The 21703-nt window shown below is 47.6% G+C and overlaps 1 protein-coding gene across 1 annotated transcript; it reads right to left on the bottom strand.

The window, feature by feature from the left end:
* Positions 1-13170: 13170 nt before the first annotated feature.
* LOC142825338 (protein maestro-like) lies at positions 13171-21482 on the bottom strand. Its single transcript, XM_075917294.1, has 7 exons — positions 21474-21482; positions 21255-21437; positions 20215-20370; positions 19048-19182; positions 16729-16831; positions 15691-15756; positions 13171-13770 (listed from the first exon to the last, which is right to left on the bottom strand). The coding sequence occupies exons 1-7, from the start codon at positions 21480-21482 to the stop codon at positions 13697-13699; spliced, it is 726 nt and encodes a 241-aa protein (XP_075773409.1). The 3' UTR covers positions 13171-13696.
* Positions 21483-21703: the final 221 nt, after the last annotated feature.

The following is a 21703-nucleotide window of genomic DNA, read 5'->3' as shown; positions in this document are numbered from 1 at the left end:
CAGTGGGGCAGACCAGAGAGGCTCTGAGGGCTCCTCAGGATGGAAGCTCTCCTGCAGGGCCTCCTGGATACTGACAGCCCCCTGATGGACCTCTCAGATGGCAGCCTGCAGAAAGTTCAGACAGGTCCGCAGCAACGCGTCCACGAAAAGCACCAGAGTGCCCAGGGGCAGCTCTGGCTTCATGTCGCAGAGTGCTGTGATGTCCCGAGTGAAGGCAACCAGAGCACACAGAGACAAAATGGTTTCCTGTCCCTCATGGAGGTAGGCAAGCAAGCAGGGAAACCTGAGAACTGGCTGTCCAGGGGGGTGCCTTTAAGCACAGGCCTCAGACAGCCTCAGGCAGCAGCCACACAAAGTAACTCCTGACCTGATGCCCTGCCGGACCTGGTTCTGTCCGGCCTTAAATGCGATTCACCGTCCACTCAGTGTGGACGCGCTATTTCGAAATAGCAAAACGCTATTTCAAAATGCATTTTGTGTGTAGACGCGCTATTTCGAAATAAGATAGTTTGAAATAATGCTGTAGTGTAGACATACTCTGAAAGAAGAAATCAGGCCCCTGAGTAATTGAAACAGATACTTCAAAGAGTTTAATTGGAAACATGTGCACAGTAAATACAAACACTATATTATTTACAGGGGAGGGTTATTTACAGGTGACTGTTTGTGAGACACAGCATGGCCAGCACCTGAGAAATAAACTTAAAGAGTCATCAGCATTTGTACAATGCCCCTTAATAAATATAATAATATGGGTTGGGATTAAGCTGCTGGATATGGAATGGAAAACAATCTCCAAAACAGGAAACACCACAAGATTAGGGGAACTCCTATTACCTAATATGGTGAATTATCAGAAAGTGTCAATTCAACAGGGGGTCTCCACTGATCCCCTTCCCATATTCAGCCATCACAGGAAGATTCTCTCCCCATTGAGAACCACAGACAATGATATCCCAGACCCCCTCAGCCTTTTACCCTCCTTTGCTAACTGTTGTCTGGTGACTCCTCATAGGCCCAGAACCCAGGAGGGCAAGAGTAAAGTGCTGAGAGAGACTAGAAACCTAACTATTCAGGAAACTTTTTTTTATAAGGTGGAGGATCATAGCCTCTAAATTTGGAGGACGAATGATATGTGCACAGTAAATACAAACACTATATTATTTACAGGGGAGGGTTATTTACAGGTGACTGTTTGTGAGACACAGCATGGCCAGCACCTGAGAAATAAACTTAAAGAGTCATCAGCATTTGTACAATGCCCCTTAATAAATATAATAACATGGGCTGGGATTAAGCTGCTGGATATGGAATGGAAAACAATCTCCAAAACAGGAAACACCACAAGATTAGGGGAACTCCTATTACCTAATATAGTGAATTATCAGAAAGTGTCAATTCAACAGGGGAAAACACTGATCCCCTTCCCATATTCAGCCATGACAGGAAGATTCTCTCCCCATTGAGAGCCACAGACAATGATATCCCAGACCCCCTCAGCCTTTTACCCTCCTTTGCTAACTGTTGTCTGGTGACTCCTCATAGGCCCAGAACCCAGGAGGGCAAGAGTAAAGTGCTGAGAGAGACTAGAAACCTAACTATTCAGGAAACTTTTTCTATAAGGTGGAGGATCATAGCCTCTAAATTTGGAGGACGAATGATATGTGCACAGTAAATACAAACACTATATTATTTACAGGGGAGGGTTATTTACAGGTGACTGTTTGTGAGACACAGCATGGCCAGCACCTGAGAAATAAACTTAAAGAGTCATCAGCATTTGTACAATGCCCCTTAGTAAATATAATAACATGGGTTGGGATTAAGCTGCTGGATATGGAATGGAAAACAATCTCCAAAACAGGAAACACCACAAGATTAGGGGAACTCCTATTACCTAATATAGTGAATTATCAGAAAGTGTCAATTCAACAGGGGAAAACACTGATCCCCTTCCCATATTCAGCCATCACAGGAAGATTCTCTCCCCATTGAGAACCACAGACAATGATATCCCAGACCCCCTCAGCCTTTTACCCTCCTTTGCTAACTGTTGTCTGGTGACTCCTCATAGGCCCAGAACCCAGGAGGGCAAGAGTAAAGTGCTGAGAGAGACTAGAAACCTAACTATTCAGGAAACTTTTTCTATAAGGTGGAGGATCATAGCCTCTAAATTTGGAGGACGAATGATATCTGCTGAGTACCTTCTTTGAAGGGCAGAGTGTTCTGAACTCCCAATAACATCAGAGGGAGTTTGAGGACACTCAGCAACTTATGGGACTGGACAATACAAGCACAGTTAAAGGCCCTGGATATCTAAAGGAAATCACCAAAATCCACAGTTAGATGCTTAAATGCCAATTAAAGCCACCCTTAGTGAATTCCCCCGGCATGTGTAATCCCCTAAGTAGTATAAGGGCCCTACCATCAATCAAACGTTAGCCCTGCCCCCTGACCCCGGAAGTCCCCCCCCCTGACCGCCAGAATTCCCTTCTCCCCTGTCACCAGAAGGCCGGCCACTGGATGGTAGTACATCCGGGTCAAGAGGGACAGCTGACCGGGTGTCATGTGACCCCCGTTAGGCCCGTCCCCTGTCACCGGAAATCCCGCCCTTTGGGGTAATTCATCCGGGGTCAAGAGGGGCAGGTGACCGGAAGTAAGGAGTGTCATGTGACCCCTCTAAGGACTCGCCCCGCCTCCCTCAACCAATCAGGAAGGCTTTTTCCCCTGTAGGACCGCCCCGCGAACCGCTTTGACCAAGCGGGGGGGCAGTTCTGGGACCCGATGACTCGCCCAGCAGTGGGTCGTGTGACCCCTCTAAGAACTTGTCCCGCCTCCCTCTACCAATCAGGAGGGGGTTTTTCCCTGTAGGACCGCCCCGCGAACCCCTTTGACCAAACGGGGGGCAGTTTTGGGACCGGATGACCCGCCCAGCAGTGGGTTGTGTGACCCCTCTAAGAACTCGCCCCACCTCCCTCTACCAATCAGGAGGGGTTTTTTCCCTGTAGGACCGCCCCACGAATCGCTTTGACCAATCCGGGGAGTGCAGTTCCGGGACCCGTTGACCAGACCTGAGGCGGGTCGTGTGACCCCTCTAAGAGCTTCCCGTGACACCCTTTGCCAATCAGAGCATAGCACTTCCCCGTAAGTTCTAGCGCCACACAAAAGAGGCCATCTTGTTCCAAGAGCGCATGTTTCAGAGAGCGTGCAAACGCTGAGCGGAAACATGGCTTCTTTCATCAACTTTGTTTTGGTGCTGAGAAGAAAGCGCTACATCAGCGACAGTTCTGAGGAGGAAGGAGAAGTTGAAGGGAGCCCTTTGGCCCAGCCGCTGATGGATACACCAATATCTGACGTCGAAACCCAACCGCTCACGATGCAGCCAGACAAGCTAGATGGCCTGGAGGAAGAAGGTGCCCATGGCTCTCAGGAGTCGGACAAGACGCATGGAAAGAAGCCAAATAGGTAAATGAAAGATCGAAGTTGGGGCATCATGGGGTTAGGAAACCGGATTTTGTAAACTTTAAAAAAAAAAAATGACCAGAGCGTCTTACATTATTTCTTTCTGGCAATCTTTTGACAGCTTGACGATGCCTTTCTAGCTGACCATCAGACCCGGGACAGCATTGCATCGGACGAGGAAGACGAACCGGGCCCACCTTGTTTTTGCTCAACACTGATACAAAGCATTGAAGAGAACGCCAAGGATGACGGCCATGAAGAATTCAGGAGGTGGCTGTGCATTGACCTAGTTGAGCCAGTGCCACATCATAAGCGTAAAAAAGTTATGCGCTCTATTGTACGCGTTGGTGTTTATACCGTCCTTAGTCACTGTCTTAGGGAAAAGCTTTTTGAGGACTGTGAGGGTTGTGTCATAAATGCGCCAGCCCAGCGGTACCATGACTGTTTGACTTGGACTCCAGAGGGTATAAACTGCAAGCTCCGGGGCCTATGTGCTGAACTGTGTTTGGAAAGCTTATTAAATACTGTTATTGCCGTAGGTCCGTGGTCCCCAACACGGTGCCCGCGGGCGCCATGGCGCCCGCAGGGGCATTTGCATGCACCTGCCAGGTGCTCGGGGTTGACCTGGCCCTGGGTACATAGCGTGTGGCGCTTGCGCGGGGGGGGGGGGGCGCGCTGGCCCCGGGCGCGCGGTGCTTGAGGGTGGGGGTGCCGGCCCCGGGCGCGTGGTGCTTGGCGGAGATGAGCATTATTATGGGGTTCTGGATGTGAAAAAGTTGTTCGGAGCGAAAAATTATTGTAAGTTTTGCCACACAGTGTACAGTCATGACCACTCTTGCAGGTATTGTTGCCGCCTCTGCTTGAGCGGAACGTGCTCAGACAGCGTGGGCGTGCCGCTGCGGTGTCCTAGCTGTAGACTATTTTGTTGAGCCAAAGAGTGCTTAGTCAGACACATAGACTGCGCATCGAAAAAACAAGTTGAATGCCTGTCTAAAACTTTGTGTGATGTGTGTCAGTCTTACATGGACAAGCGGCACCGCTGTAAAGGGCGACGCTGTAAGCAGTGTAAGGGCTTGCTTGTTGGCAACATTGACAATCATTTCTGTTTTATGGACAGCCTTAGAAAGCCCGAAGCCTCAGAAAAGTATATTTTTTATGATTTCGAATGCACGCAGGAGACGGGGTTGCACACTCCCAATTACATTTTTGCTCTGGCCCTAAAGCCAGAAAAATCCTGGGAATTTAAGGGTAGCAAGTGTCTTTCTATGTTCGTTAAGACCTTTATTGGCAAAGAGTTCCGTGACTACACATTCATAGCGCACAATTCCAAAGGTTACGATGCGTACTTTGTCGTGAGACAGCTACTGAAGGAAAAGATGTGCCTAGAGCTGATCACTCAGGGTAGTAAACTAATGTGTGTGAAAGTTAAGGCCCTGGACATTCGTTTTATAGACTCTTTAAACTTCTTGCCCATGAAGCTTAGCAAGCTACTGCAGGCGATGGGGTTTGAAGGGTGCAAAGGGTATTTTCCACATTTTTTTCACACCAAAATTACGTGGGGCCTATGCCTGGTGTGGGACACTATGGTGTAGACAGTATGATGCCCAGGGAAAAAGCAGAGTTTCTCGACTGGTATCGGGACCACAGCTATGAGACGTTTGACTTGCAGAAAGAGCTCGCGTATTACTGTCAACAGGATGTTAACATTTTGAGACAGGCTTGTATTCTATATAGAAAAGAGATTATGAACATGACAGAGATGGGGGATGTAGCAGAGAGAGGCCCTGGTAAATTCACTGAGATAAACCTGTATATCGATCCTTTCCAGTACATCACGCTGGCCTCCATCTGCATGGCGATGTACAGGTTTATGCTTTTGGAGCCTAACACGGTAGCTCTTCTCCCTCCAGACAATTACCACCGGCAGAAAAAGAGATATTCGACCCCATCTATTCAGTGGCTGCTGTATACCTCTTACAAAGAAAATATACAAATACGGCATGCTTTACAGGGTGGGGCACTACAGGTAGGCCCCTACTTTTTAGACGGTTATGCCAATGTTGACGGGGTACGCACGGCCTTTGAGTTTAACGGGTGTTTTTTCCATGGCTGTGTCACCTGTTATTGTGAAAAAGCACAAAACCCTATGACAGGGACAACTTTTGGGTTTCTTTATTACAAGACGCAGCTTAAGACTGACTATCTAAAATGACTTGGTTTTGTAGTGAGGACTCTCTGGGAGCACGAGTGGGAGGTGATGAAAGAAACAGACAGGGAGCTTGCAGGCTTTTTAAACCGAGCCCAGTTACCCCAGCCTCTCAGGCCTAAGGATGCTCTTTTCGGGGGGAGGACAAACGCTATCCGCCTATATTACAAGCCTAACCCTGGGGAAGAAATCCACTATTATGATTTTACCCTTTCGTAAACAAAACCAAAGAATACCCTATTGGACACCCCGATATAGTTTATGACAACTTTGGACCCCTTGCAAATTATTTTGGAATTGCAAAAGTTAAGGTGTACCCCCCGCGAGGCCTCTTTTTCCCATTGTTACCTGTCAGAGTGGGTGGCAAGCTTATGTTCCCGCTATGCCAAACATGTGCGGAAACCGAGCAGCGGGAGACGTGCACCCATACTGATGAGGAGAGAGCTATCCTGGGGACATGGTGCACGGTGGAATTGACTGTGTCCATAGCAAAGGGGTATACAGTGGCTAAAATCTGTGAAATCTGGCATTTCAGTGACAAATCTGACAAACTCTTGTCAGAGTATATCAAATTACACCTCCGTCAGGAACAAGAGGCTTCAGGGTATCCCGGCTGGTGCACAGACGAACAAAAACAAAATAAGTACGTTAACGATTTTTACCAAAAAGAAGGCGTGCGTTTACGCCAACACGAGATCAGGTCGAACCCAGCTAAACGCCAAATTGCTAAACTGTTTTTAAATTCTCTGTGGGGTAAATTCGGCCAAAGAACAAACCTACCCAACACCAGCATCGTAAGAGACCCTGATGAACTCTTTCGGTACCTGTTTTCCCCCAATTACGAGGTTTCATCCTGCGAGTTTATCGACAATGAAACAGCATGCGTGTCTTGGAAGCACGCAAAAGACCGGTACTCTGTCTCTGGCAATACCAATGTTTTCATAGCCTGTTTCACCACCGCTTATGCCCACTTAGAATTATACAGTCTCCTAGATGGGTTGCAAGAGCGGTGCCTATACCATGACACTGACTCAGTGATATTTGTGAAAAGGGAAGGTGACTGGAATCCCCCTCTGGGGGATTATTTAGGGGACCTCACGAGCGAGATCCCGTCAGATCAACACATCACTGAGTTTGTGTCGGCAGGCCCGAAAACCTACGGGTATAAGCTGTCGGGAGGAAAGGCCTGTATGAAAGTCAAAGGAATTACCCTAAACGTAGCAAACTGTGAAAAGATCAACTTTGACAGTTTGAAAGATCTAGTCCTGGACTATTGCACGGGTCTGCAAGAAAACACCTCAAAAAAGATAGAGGTGCAACAGCCCTCGATTGTAAGAAACAAAAATCAGTGGCAAATAGAGACAAAAACCCTTAAAAAACACAAAGGTGTTTATAACAAGAGGGTCCTAGGAGAAGGGTTTAAAACCCGGCCCTTCGGCTTTTGAAAAATGGATACGAGGTGGAAACACCCCTTTTCTGCAATTCTCGCAGGGCCTAGCAACTGTGGGAAAAGTTACTTTATAAAAAACGTATTGGATAATGCCAAACACACACTGTCTGTTATGCCTGAGAATATTTTGTGGTGTTACAGTTGTTGGCAACCTCTGTATAAAGAACTGCTCTGTAAATATCCCTTTACTAATTTTGTGGAGGGTCTGCCTAATGCTTTTGACGATGACCATTTGTTTCCTACTAATAAAGTGAATCTGATTATCGTGGATGATCTGATGAACTCTGCTTGTGAAAGCGATGAAATTGAGAAAGCCTTTACCAAGTACGTGCACCACAGGAAATTGAGCATTATGTATATCGTTCAGAACGTATTTTGTCAGGGGAAAAAGAGCCGTACGATTAACCTAAACACTAAGTACATGGTTCTGTTCAAAAACCCCAGGGATAAACTGCAAATCGCTACGCTTGCTTGGCAAATTTACCTCGGCAAGGCTCAATTCTTTCTAGAAGCTTTTGAGGATGCTACCAAAAGACCTTATGGCTACCTGGTGGTGGATTTAAATGCGTCCACGCCAGAAGCTTATAGACTAAGAACTGGTCTTTTCCCTCCAGACTGGCCGGTGGCTTCTACTTTGAAAAGAACAACCGCCGGGTATAAAAAGAGATGATTTATCGGCAGACCCTTTTTAACAGCTGGGGGTTGCCGACCGAAAACATGTCTAGCTGCGTGAAGAGAAACCTGGCTCTTTTAAAATTACTTAGCAAATCACCCCCGCAGCAAAGGAAGGCTATACTGTGTTTGGCCTCTGACGATTTAGTAGCGGCCATCTCAGAACTAGCACTCAATACCTTAAAAGGAAACGTGCCTTTGACGCAGAATCAAGTGAGCGTGCTGAAAAAGAAACGCACGCTTATAAAAACATTGTCTAATAAAAGGGTCTCGCTTAAAAGAAAGAAGCATCTGGTGAAGCAGTCTGGGGGGTTTATCGGCCCTTTGTTAAGTTTTGCTGTCCCTCTGATAACGGGGCTTTTGAATAACCGATAATGGAGTATGCAGAAAAAATGTACCTGGTGCCCAGCCATCAGCTGGAGCAATTAAGGGCTCCCCCTCCAGTGGAGGAAAATATCAGAACAACTGCAACTCGCTTACTGGATGCTGAAATGAAGTCTGTTCTTCAAAGGACTGACTTAGCCGAATACGAAAAGGCTAAACTCTACAGCGCTGTGCTTCAGAGATACCTAACGTACGTGAGGCAAAGTGATGCAGATAAAAGGAAAATAAGTCTGTTTCTACCAGAACAGAGTGACACCGCCAAACCTCCAGAAACAGAAAACACCTCAGACTCTGTGGTTCAGGAGCTGTTGGATAACGTGAATAAGCGTTATAAGAAAAACGCCTCAGTGTTGCTAAATAAGCTGGGCCAGGATAAAACTATCGCTTCCTGGAATGATAAAGGTGCATTTGTGTACAAAGGCTCGGTGGTGAATGGTTCTAACATGCTTGACTTAGTCAGAGCCATCACCCAGACGCGTTCTGTCCCTAGCAGACATGTACCTAAAGGATGGGATGTGTTTATCAATGCCATGGCAGAACTAAACGTTCCATCTTCCATCATGGGCAGTGCAGACAACAGAGTTCTTTTGGAACGCCTGAAGGCCTCAGCCACTGACGCTGGGATGGATCGAGAAACACCAACTCCTTTTTTGCCTTCTAAAAAACAAAAATTGGCTAAACTGTCTGACTGGCTCAGTGTGTGAAGTTTGTCATGTTCTAAAAATAATTTTTGAACTTGATCACATTTTGCTTTAAATAAAACACTTCTCTATATATAGAATATCTATTTAATATATATATATATTATGTCTAGGTATTTTTTCTGAATTGTTCATTGTTTTTAAGAAGAAAAATTAAGAAAAACAACCATCAGTTGCCTTTAAACCCCTCACCTGGGGTGCTTTACTGCGTGTCAATTTAATTTTCACATCCACCCCGTTCAACAAAAGTTTTTCTTGAAAAAACAGGTCGCTGTGTAGATGACCCAACAACTCCATTGTCCTGCTCTGGGACGTCAGCCTTGCACACCTCACAAATCCTAGATTCTCACCATCCAGCTGTTTTTTCGTGTTGTCCAGGAGTGTCTTTGTAAAACAGTCAGGCGGAAAATTGCTTACTAGGCGGTCTCCCAATGTAACGTCCAATTGACTGAAAATAGAGGCCACTGGGTAATTCACCAGGCCTACCGCGGCATCCCTGGGGAGTGCAGTCCCATCGCCTTTTACTATCTTGCAACAAAGGTAGAGTAGGATGTTGTTTAAATCCATATAATCTATGCCATTCCCTGCTATAAAAAAGTCGATGGGGGCAGTTTCTGTCACGGCTGACAGAGGCGGCACCTCGATGTAGATGCTTTTCTCAATGCTGGTCTGAGTAGGGGCTATCTGAAACAAGTCTAGTTCAGATTTGGTGCACTCTTCCGACCCGCGGTGAACGAAAGCCATGTTGACTAAAATATATCTCTTTTACCAGGTACAGAGCGTGTCCTCTTTCTCCCTGGCTTCCTCTTGGACTTTTGCTGATGGCCTGTCCTGCGTGTCAAGGCTCTTCTTTTAAAGGGTTTCGGGGGTCCTGTGCGTCGCGGATATGACGCATTTCTCTTTCTCTTCCTCCTTTTAATATACATCAGCCCTGACCCTTCCTGTTTAGCCGGATTCCCCACCTTCTCCAAGACAGCCTGGGAAACGTGGCCTACCACATCTCTGGCTATGTTTTGAGCGGCTGTTTTTATGTGGGGTTTAATAATCTCTAGCCCTCTTCGCAAAAGCGGTACAGCTTTTCGAAAAAGGCTACGGAATATACCGCCCACGCCGGCCCCGTACATCACAGGGGCTCCATGATATCCAGGAAGGGCATATCCAGCCTGGGCTTTGTAATAGTTGCTGTAGACTTTGGAGTCACCGTAATTTTTTACGATCGCCATAATAGTGTTTTGCTTTTTAGAAACCTCGCTCTTTCCGGGAACGCAGGTGCAGCTTCACAATCACCTTGCCAAAGCAAAATGAAACGCATCTGTTTTGATCCGTCTTTATTTCAATGGTGATGGTGTCGATGTGGTGTTGACTGATGGGTACGTAATGAGGCTTATCGTAGGTGATGGTAACAAACTCATTGTTATTTCCTCTGACAGGGACGCAGCGTAACAGGGGGACAGAAAAGTCCCCCACAAACTGGTGTTCTACAATATCCGTGTATAGATACAAGGAGTTGAAACCCCCTGTGATGTCTGCTGAGAAGGGACTCTTCTGGACACTGTGCCCGGGGGCCAAACCCAGAATGTTAGCTAGCTCCCCGAGGGTAGAAAACGTAGCAGTAGCATCGGTGGATTTAAGTCTACATTTTCTACTCACGGGGTCATAATTCATGATAACATCAGGCGGTCCAGAATGACGTGCCACAATGCTATTCATATGTTCCAATAATTCGGGTATAGTTGAGTAATAACCTCGCCGTAGGATATAACTCCATGGTTTATCTCCAAAGGTGATTTGGAAAGGGGTGTCCTCAGTAATGTTGTTCCAGCTGTGTGGATATTGTATTTCCGCTAACCCCACTTCCCAGGCCCCCGGGAGATCCAACGACTTTATTAGCTGTATTGTAAAGGCCGAGCTGGTGTTTTGGGGAAAAACCCCAGAGCTGGCGTTGCTGGGCAGAGTGATGTAGAAGCCCCCGTCCCCCATTTCTCTCCTTGCAGGTGGGATTGTTTTTATTCTCGCTTAAACGTTACAGAGTTGAGAAGCTTCTACCCAACTGTTAAATTTGTTGGGCCACCCCAGCCATTTCACCAATAGCTGCTTTTTTCTTCCTTTCCCTTTCTCTGCTAGAACTTTTTCAATCCTGTAAATCCTGTCTTGTTTGGGGTTCACCTTTTGTAATTCTTCAGGGTAAAACGACCCCGTCACTGTCTCACCCTCATAATCTTTTAATCGGTAGACAGGTCTCTCACCCCTGGTTAAGGCTTCATCCACTATGAATATCTCATCGGTAAATGTTTGTTCATAACCTTTTTTAAAGGCACCTTTGGTTTTAGAGAGTCTCACGTGGTCCCCTTTTCTAAAAGGAACAACAGCCTGTTTTATTTTAACATCATCTCCATAAACAGTTTTCCAGACCTTCAGAGAATTTGCGGGGTTCACATCAGCAGGTCTGGTCCGTATAGTTCTGTGAAAGCTCCAGCTGTAACTCTTTATAAACTCAGATAATATGTCAATGTAGCGAAAGGTATTGTGGGCTGTAAAATATCTCCACATCCTAGATTTTAAAGTTCTGTTAAATCGCTCCACAACCCCCGCTTTGACTTCATTGTTAGTAACAAAATGGTGGACACCATGCCGCTTTAACAATCCACTTAAAGGTTTGTTTAAAAATTCTTTTCCCCGATCCGTTTGTAATTTTTGAGGCACGCGACCTTCGCTGAAAATAGCTTTAAAGGCCTTGGCTACCTCCTTGCCCGTCTTGTCCTTTAGGCCTAAGGCCCAGGCATATTTTGATAAAATGTCTATCACTGTTAAAATATACTTAAAACCGCTGTTGCGTTTGGAGAACCGGTGCATATCCACCAAATCTGCTTGCCATTGTGCATCCACGTCTGAGACAATGGTCTTGTCTCTTTTAAAATGTATTCGAGCAGGCTTGTGCAAAGAGTAAGCGTCTTGGTCCGAAAGCCATGATGTTACCTGTCTTCTGTTCAAAGTTTTACTGTGCTTTTTGACTGCTTGAAACAGAGGGTTCACCCCACCAAAGCTGCCAGCTTCCCTGGGGGTGTAATGTATTTTCTCTAACAGAGCAATCTGCGTAGACATGACTGTTATTTGTGTTAATAAAAGATGCTGTAAGTATGGAAGGAACACATTCACACCAACACATTTCATACAAGTTTTATTAAGCATCTGGATTAACACACCCTTTTACAGCCATCTGCAAATGGGCACCATGACACCCCCACCACTATCGCTATTAGGGAGTCCGAGTTAATTCATTCTTGCACGTTTGTTCTCGAGATCCATGTGTCAGATATGAGCAAAAAAAGCGGGCACAAGATAGATTTACTCCCACAGGATTACCGATGTGCAATTTCTCAAAGGTTTCTAGAAAGTCATCGTCGACCTGGCAAGAGATTGTCAAAAAAGAGAATAAGCTACAGCTGCTGGTTTTTAGATTCACAAAACACCCATGATGCCCCCCACCTCGATTTTTTCATTTACCTGTTTGACTTCTTTTCCGTTCACCTTGTCCGACTCCTGGGAGAGATGGGCAGCATCCTCCACAGGGACAGATAACGAGAGGCCGTCTAGCTCGTCAGGCTGCCGTGGGAGGAGTTGGGTTTCGGGATCAGATCCTGGTGTATCCAATAGCAGAGGGGGCAAAGGGCCCCTTTTTGCCTCTCCCTCGTCCTCGGAACTGTTGCTGATGTGGCACTTTCTTCTCATGTGGTGGAAGGCCCTCGTCACCAAAACAAACTCCAAACTTCTGGTGGGGGTGGTGAAAGAGTCCATGTTTCTGCTCAGCGTTTGCACGCTCTCTGAAACACGCGCTCTTGGAACAAGATGGCTTCTTTTGTGTGGCGCTAGAACTTATGGGGAAGTGCTATGCTCTGATTGACAGAGGGTGTCACGGGAAGCTCTTAGAGGGGTCACACGACCAGCTTCCGGTCTGGTCAACGGGTCCCAGAACTGCACCCCCCAAATGGTCAAAGCGATTTGTGGGGCGGTCCTACAGGGAAAAAAACCCTCCTGATTGGTAGAGGGAGGCAGGGTGAGTTCTTAGAGGGGTCACACAACCCACTACTGGGCGGGTCTTCCGGTCCCGGAACTGCCCCCTGATTGGTCAAAGCAGTTCACGAGGCAGTCCTACAGGGAAAAAACCCCTCCTGATTGGTGGAGGGAGGCGGGGCGAGTTCTTAGAGGGGTCACACGACCCACTTCTGGGCGGGTCATCCGGTCCCGGAACTGCCCCCCGATTGGTCAAAGTGGTTCGCGGGGCGGTCCTACGGGGAAAGCCCTTCCTGATTGGTAGAGGGAGGCGGGGCAAGTCCTTAGAGGGGTCACATGACACCCCTTACTTCCGGTCACCTGCCCCTCTTGACCCCGGATGTATTACCCCCAAGGGCGGGACTTCCGGTGACAGGGGACGGGCCTAACGGGGGTCACATGACATCCTTTTTTACTTCCGGTCACCTGTCCCTCTCGACCCGGATGTACTACCCTCCAGGGGCGGGACTGCCGGTGACAAGGGAGAAGGAACTTCCGGGGAGTCGGGGGGGGGGACTTCCAGGGTCAGGTGGCAGGGCTAATGTTTGATTGATGGTAGGGCCCTTATACTACTCTCCTACCCCATAGCAGAGCTGGCCGCACACCACCAAGGTCTAGCTTCCCACCGAAGTATATGAGGTGCAAGCTGGAAACAAGCTGGCACAGACAGAGCACATTGTCCTCCAGCAATCCCTCTCTTGTTCCCATTCAAGGTAGCAGGAGCTCTTTGATCTATTTGTCTGTGCTTCATTCCCCGAGCACTCATCCAGGTCAGATGTCTCTTAGGACCTGAGTTGCCACCATCTGGACAATGGGACTTGGGTCATTCTGTAGTACCTGGAGAGCTGGAATTACAGAGAATATGACTCACTTTTCATATAGTCACCTATGCCTGCAGTAGCTGGAGATTTAGTACCAGTGAGTACCAAGCTACAGAAGCTCTCTGTACAAACAAAGCTTTAGGTTCCTCCATTGGGATCCTTCCAAGCTCCAAACTGAGATGGAGGAGGGGGGAGAGGGGAGACCCTGACCCTACCAGAAACTCATCCAATTGGAAGGTGCTCCATTGACTCAATAGCTTCTGCTTTTAAGTTATTTTACATCTCCTGACAGAAATAAATCTGATGGTGTGGAGTTTGGGGTAGCAAAAAGTGGCTTCCAGGGAGCCGATGGAGCCCAAAGAGTGGATCACACAGGTTGGGAAGAGGCATTGCCAGGATAGCCAGGAGATGCACTGACTTATATCACACTGGCTGCAGTTTCCTCCAGGTACGTCTACACCGCAAAGTTAATTCAAAATAACAGCTGTTATTTTGAATTAACTTTAATAGCATCTATACATGCAAACCGCTATTTCGATATTAATTCGAAATAGCAGAGCGCTTAATTCAAATTTGGTAAACCCCAGAGCTATTAAAGGGATAGACCCTGGCCCGTGCCAGATCCAAGCCTACCAGCCAAGAGCCAGCAGTGGCCACTGGGGCCCCTGAGCCAGTAGCCACAAAACGTGAGCCAGCAAGGCACTGGCAGCCAACCCTCCACTGCTCCTCAGGAGCAGTCTGCCAGCACCCAGGAGCCTGACAGGGGCTGGAGAAGGCGGGTGCCTTCCTGGTCCAGGGTGGAGATCATGGACCTTATTCAGGTTTGGGAGGGATGCCCCAGCATCCATGATCTCCGCACTAGACAGAGGAACACGGCCGTCAATGGCAGGATAGCTGCCAGCCTGGCCACCAAAGGCCACATGCGAACCCAGGAGCAGGTTTGCATGACATTCAAGTTGGTGCGGTGAGACCCCCAACCTTGGGCCCTGATCTTCCCTTCTCCTTTCTTCCCTTTGCTTCTCCCTTCCAACTTCCTCCTCCCAGGTTTCACCCTCCCCTCTCCCACCCACTCTATTCCTCTCTCCCACCTCCTTTTCCCAGTCTCCCCAGAGGTTCACCCTGTTGTTCAATAAACCCAGTTTCTATTTTTGAACATACATGTCTTTTATTTGACATCAGGAAGGGAGGCTAGGGAGGAGTAAGTAGATGGACGTGAGGGAGGAATGGGGCACGAGCCCCCGGTGGGGAGGACCGGGGTGGCTCTGAGGGCTCCTCGGGGTGGACACTCTCCTGCAGGGCCTCCTGGATCCTGACAGCCCCCCAATGGACTCCCCGGACGGTAGCCTGCAGCAAGTGCAGCTGGGCTGATGGCAACAACCCTACGAGATGCACCGGTGTGCCCAGGGGCAGCTCTGGCTCCATGTGGCCGAGTGCTGTGGTGTCCCGAGTGCAGGCACTCAGGGCACTCCAAGACAGGACTGCTTTGTTGTCCCTCATCGGGGTAGACAAGCGAGCGGGGAACCCGGGGTGGGGGTAGGGTCCCGTGAAGCACGGAGCTCAGTTAGCCTGAGGCAGCAGCCCCACACACTATGTCCTAACCTGATGCCCTGCCAGCACTGGTTCCGGCCAGCCTGAACTTCGGTTCAGGGTCCACTCAGTGTGGACGCGCTATTTCAAAATAACAAAATGCTATTTTGAAATAGGTTTTGTGTATAGATGCATAATTCGAATTAGCTTAATTCAAATTAACTATTTCGAATTAAGTTAACTTGAATTAACGCTGTAGTGTAGACGTACCTCTTTCAGAGCAGACTAAAGCTGAATCTGTCCTTTGATGTGTGGCTGATGCACTTCACACCTGTGGTATCAGTTACTGCTTGCTTGTCAGCTAAATTTCTTTATAACTCACTAATGAATAGGATTTCACCTGTATTTGTTACTTACAGGTCAACAGATGTTCCATGTCCAGCCATTTCATATTTTTGGTGTCCGTATGTTCCAGGATGATGCCTAAATAAGCAGTGTAAAATAAACATCAATAAAAAACCTTCTCTTGTTAAGTGCAAGGTGATAACATTGGCCCTTTGGCTTCTATTGTGGGTCTAAGGTGAGCTGTAGGCAAGAAAATACTAGAAAAGTTTAGCGTCCACACTGAAGAGAATAAGAGAAAAAAATTAAGAATGTTTACATAAAACCTCATTTGCTTTAAACAATCTATGTTCCTCTTGCCACTGCTGTCAGTTATTGGAGATATACTAGGATAGTGTATTAATCTAGTGGTGTGAACAAAGGGCTGGGGCCAGGAATAAGTGCGTACTAAGCAAGGATCTCACATGGATAAATTAATTAGGCCACAGTGCTTGCCTGGCTTGCATGGGTGTGCTAAGGAAAGGATGGCACAGGGCCAAAGGGGAGGAATCTAGTGCTTCCTGGGCAAGGCAATCAGGAACCTGCAACAGCAGGCACTGTGTGGCGGTGGCCTGCCTACCTCCCAGTGATGAAGCACCAGTAAGGAACAGTGAACAACACTGAGCTTAGGTCTATAGTTTGAGTCCACACTAACTCTGACTACTAAAAATAGAGTGCAGGTAAGATGACAGAAGCAGTCGGAGGAGCTAGCCACCTTGAGAACAGACTTTTGGGTTTGGATGGGATCATCCTTGGAATAGTTAACCCCTCCTGCTACTCCTGCCACAGCTACTCTATTTTTAGCACACTAGTTTGATCGGAGAATAAACATACCCTACGTGACAGTGTGCCAGCCTCTGCTACTAAATGACTGCGCCATCTCAAAGCATTCTATTGCAACTTACAAATTCCTCCTAACACCACACTGGAGAAGTAGGAGAACATTAACATCTCCATTTATGCATGAGAAGTCACAGCACGGAGAGATTAATAGTAGCTCAGTGCTGCACACAGGGACTTTTTCTGTCTACCTCAAAGGGAATACCAAAAGGGACACGGCACACTTTCTCTCACCAGCTAACTTGGCTGCAACTGCCCGGATCTCTTCCCAGCTGCTGCAGAAGTATGTGATGGTAGTTTTGTAAAAGTTCTCCAGTAGCTCAGCCTTCTCTTTGGCCTAGAGAAAATCAGGGACACATGAGCTCTCTCTGGCTAGAAATGCCCTTTGACTGCCAACACATGCCTTTACAAACCACAAGTAAACAGTCTGTGTTCCTCTTGCCACTGCTGTCAGTTATTGGACTCACTCAGACTTTTTTTTTAATTTAAACAAGTAAATAAAAGAAAGGACAGGAGGCTGTGTAGAAGTGGGGAAAGTGGGAATCTATGGCAGATTTACATTCCTCTCACCCTCAGTCCTGTATCCCACTCTAATAGGGTACGTCTACACTACAACGTTAATTCGAACTCACTTAGTTCGAATTACTTAATTCGAACTAAGCTAATTAAAACTAACGGATCTAGACTAAAAAACTAGTTCGAATTAGCGTTTTACTAATTCGAACTAGCATGTCAACATTAAGTGGACCCTGAACCGGGCTTAAGGATTGCCGGAAGCAGTGCCGGCAGGTCATCAGAGGAGGACTTAGAGCGTGGAGATGCTGTCTCAGGCTAGCCGAGGGCTGTGCTTAAAGGGTCCCAACCCCCACCCCGGACAGACAGTTCTCAGGGGTGCCCCGCTTGCAAAGCAGTCTTGGCTTGGAGTGCCCGGAGTACCCACACTGGGCACATCACAGCACTTGGCCATCAGACCGGCTGCACTTGCCGCAGCCTGCCATCTGGGGAGATGGGGCAATTGGGGGGCTGCAGGAGAGCTTCCACCACAAAAGCCCGCAGAGCCAGCCCAGTCCTCCCCATCGGGGGCGCGTACCCCATTTCTCCCTCAACTCCTTCCACTTACCCTTCCTAGCCCCTCTTCTTGATGTACAAAATAAAGGACAATTGTGTTCAAAAATGGAATCTGTCTTTATTGAACAAAAGTGGGGGAGACTGGGAAAAGGGGGTGGAAGAGGGGAAGAGAGAGGGTGGCAGAGGGGAGGGCAACTAAAATGATCAGGGGTTGGGAACAGGTCTCATATGAAGAGAGGCTAAAGAGACTGGGACTTTTCAGCTTAGAAAAGAGGAGACGGAGGGGGGACACGATAGAGGTCTCTAAAACCAGGAGTTGGGTGGAGAGGGTGCATACAGAAAAGTTCTTCATTAGTTCCCATAAAGAAGGACTAGAGGACACCAAAGGAAAGGAATGGGTAGCAGGCTTCAAACTAGTAACAGAAAGTTGTTCTTCGCAAAGCACAGAGTCAACCTGTGGAACTCCTTGCTGCTGGAGGCTGTGAAGGCTACAACTAGAACAGAGTTTAAAGGGAAGTGAGATCAAGCCATGGAGGTTGGGTCCATGGAGTGGTATTAGCCAGGGGGTAGGAGTGGTGTCCCTGCCCAAAGTTTGTGGAAGGCTGGAGAGGGATGGCACGAGACAAATGGCTTGGTCACTGTCTTCGGTCCATCCCCTCCAGGGTCCCTAGGGTTGGCCGCTGTCGGCAGACAGGCTACTGGGATAGATGAACCTTTGTTCTGACCCAGGATGGCCATTGTAAGCTCAGTGCTCAGGGTCGGGGGTCTCAGTGGACCCCCTTGATTTTTATGCACACCTGCTCCTGGGTGGCCAGGCTGGCAGCTCTCCTGCCCTAGCCGGCCACCTTCCTGTGCCTAGTGCGGAGATCGTGGATGAGGTCCACGATGTCCGCACTAGCCCAGGAGGGAGCCCGCCTTTTGCGGTCCCGGGCAAGCTCCCAGGACCCGCCAGCCTGGTCCCGGGAAGAGGGGGAGGGCTGGGGGGCATCGGGTGGGTGGCTCGATCCGCACCAGTTGCAGGGTCTGCTGGCTGGGTGCTGGCAGGCTTGCACCTGGCACGGGCACCGTAGCCAGCCCGTGCCCCTTTAAGGGGTCCGGGGCCGGGAGGGGGGCATAGAGTTTCCCTGGTGTTGGCCGGAGTGGCCACCAGGGAAAGCTGGGGAGGGCTAGCCTCCCACTAGTTCGCATTAAGGGGCTACACAGCCCTTAATTCGAACTAGTAAATTTGAACTAGGCTTAATCCTCGTGGAATGAGGATTACCTAGTTCGAACTAAGCGCTCCGTTAGTTCGAATTAAATTCAAACTAACGGAGCGCTAGTGTAGCACCTATGAAAGTTAGTTCGAACTAACGTCCGTTAGTTCAAACTAACTTTGTAGCATAGACATACCCATAGATACTTACATTGCCCATCACACATTCCCCCTGCTTCTACACCACAAGCCTATGCTGTCAATAATCTCATATAATTCTGTAGGTCACTCACAAGGTGTCTGCAGATATCCATCTGGAGCTCCTCAGGGTTCAGCTCGGTTCTCCAACTAAGATGCTCATTAAGTATAGTTTGGAGCCTCTTCAGTCCCAAAAATGGGGCACAGAGATGAAATGTAGCTCTGCACTCCTGAAAAAGAGGGTTGCACCATTGAATTGTTCCATAACACGTATTGTGCTCATTCAAATGGAACTCATGTCCTTGACTGCTCATCTACCCCAAGAATAAAAGGGATTCCCCTGAAGTAATAGACAGAAAATATGCCAGCATGACTTTAATAGGGGGAAAGGGATTCTACTTCTGGAGTATTGCATCCAATTCTGGGCACCCCATTACTTAAAAAATGTTGATACATTGGAGAAAGTCCAATGGAGGGCAACAAAGATGATTAGGAGGCTGGAACACATGATTTACAAGGAGAGGCTGAGGGATTTGGGATTATTTAGTCTTCAGAAGAGAAGAGTGAGGGGAGCTTTGATAGAAGGCTTTAACTACCTGAAGGGGGATTTCAAAGAGGATGGAGAGAGGCTGTTCTCAGTGGTACTAGATGACTGAATGAGGAGCAATGGTCTCAAGTTACAGTGGGGGAGGTCTAGGTTGGATATTCGGAAAAACTATTTTACTAGGAAGGTGGTGAAGCACTGGAATGGGTTACCTAGGGAGGCAACGGAACCTCTAAATCTAGAGTTTTCAAATCCTAGCTTGACAAAGCCCTGGCTGGGATTGTTTAGTTGAGGCTGGTCCTGTTTTGGGCAGGAGGTTGGACTCAGTGACCTCCTGAGGTCTCCTCCAAACCTATGGTTCTATGATTTTATAATACTGAAAACTGGAGATAGCAGCAATGTTTTTTCAGAACAGATGTAGCTATGAAAGCTGCTTCACTAGGCATAGCTGTGGTCTTTCCTCTGTTGTGGGGAGGCAGGAACGTGGGGTGCAGAGATAGGCAGGAATGAACTCTTGGGATCAGACCCATGACCTATCCTGAACTCCAGTGAGACAACCCTGGCTGCTAAGGACCAGCCTGTCTGGGATTGACTCAAAAGGAGGGCAATGAACTGAGGGAAGAATTTAGGTCTCCACTGCGGGAAGGAATAGCAGAGCTCCCCTGGCATCAGGAGGAAGATTCTTTTTGCTTAGTAATTAAGTCACTGTCATTCTTACCATTGAAACCTCAGGGCTTGGATCTTGCAGGTGCAGCAGAAGCGTGACCCAGCTCTGTCTAACCTGCTTGGCAAAATAGTCCTTCCATTTTCTCTTTGCAGAGCCGGCCAGGATACCAAACAGGACAAAGGCCAATGCACGAAGAGTGTTGTCCTCCTATAGCCAAGAAAGCCACACAGGTTGGTAACGAAGAAATAACCACATCATGTATCTAGCACAGCTGTCTCTTCTACATTAGGGTAGAGTGATTCCAACTACAGAAGTTTAAAAGAACTGGAATTAATCAAGTTTGGGCCAAATGTGTTGATTCATCAAAATACTTTGAAGACAGTTCAATTTTGACAACATTCTTCCAGAAGCCAAGTAGGGGTACTTCGTCAGCTTCTTGGTGACCCATCTAGCAGGCTAACTGGGATCTTGGGCTTCCTGGCCCTCACCTTCAGAACAGCCTGTCTGGCAGGCTGACAAGGAGCCAGGAAATGTGCACCCTGGCACCTCTAATTCCCAGTGTTTCCAGGTTCCCTGTCTCCAGCATAGTCTGCCAGTAGACTGCCCTCAGGCAAGGCTCCCAGTAGAGCTGGGTTGAGAATAGTATTACGGTTTCACAAAGAGTTTTGAAATTTGGGCTGGGGGGTGTGTCCCCCAAATAGGAACAAAACCAAAATTTGAAATCTCAGACTTCTCTGCAAAATGGAATAATTTCAACCATCTGACATAAAAATCGTATGGAGCAGGCCCAAAACAGTCTATTACACCCTGTATGCCCATTTTCCTTGTTATGCAGCTACCTAATCTAGTATTCATACTTCCTTTGCCATTCTCATTGGAAATAAAGATGAACAGAAGGGTGAGACTGAAGGAGCAGGGATGGCATCCTCATTTTCTTAATTCTCTGCTCCTCCATAAAACACATCTCTTCCCTAAGGCCTAAAATCACTTCATTCTGACATGAACAATGCCCAGTGAGGACACATCATGCATTGTAAATGGAGCCTCATCAATGTCAGCTGAACTGGGGTTGAAGGCTTCTGTTCACGTACATTATCGAAGTACTTCCGGATCTGTGTGGTGAGGTCTCTGAAGGAAGAACCTATGTCCTTCCCTTTCAGCTCGTTCAGAACGTTGGCCAGTGCCTTCAGGCTTTCGGCAATGACTTCAGAACTGAAAGTGTCTTCTAAAGTCCTGATCAGTGCCTCCAGAAGAACCTTCTTGTACTTTTTCACCTGTTCAGACGTATGACATTAAAAAACACTTTCCACTAACCACATTTCTAATATGTTTTTTTAGCAATTATGAAGCAGTGGGAATTTCATCTGCCCCCCTAGTGACCTATAGCTATATTTTACATCAGGTACTAGCTACAATAAGCCAAACTCTGTGCCATATTACACCTATGTAATCCTATTAGATTTCTAATTACTTAGATTTGAAGGCCAAAAGGGACCATTGTGATCATTCAGTCTGACCTCCTTCACAACACAGAACCTCC

Source organism: Pelodiscus sinensis, unplaced genomic scaffold (genome assembly GCF_049634645.1).
Source record: "Pelodiscus sinensis isolate JC-2024 unplaced genomic scaffold, ASM4963464v1 ctg49, whole genome shotgun sequence".
NCBI classification, from domain to species: domain Eukaryota; kingdom Metazoa; phylum Chordata; order Testudines; family Trionychidae; genus Pelodiscus; species Pelodiscus sinensis.
Note: the sequence above shows the minus strand (reverse complement) of the source record. Positions and strands in the feature narration are given on the sequence as shown.

Bases quoted from the DNA above. Each gene is read 5' to 3' on its own strand.
- LOC142825338 (XM_075917294.1), bottom strand. The intron at 19,183-20,214 runs GTAAGAATGACA...CCTCTTTTTCAG, and splicing joins CAAGCCCTGAGGTTTCAATG to GAGTGCAGAGCTACATTTCA. The intron at 15,757-16,728 runs GTGAGAGAAAGT...CTGCTTATTTAG, and splicing joins AGTTGCAGCCAAGTTAGCTG to GCATCATCCTGGAACATACG.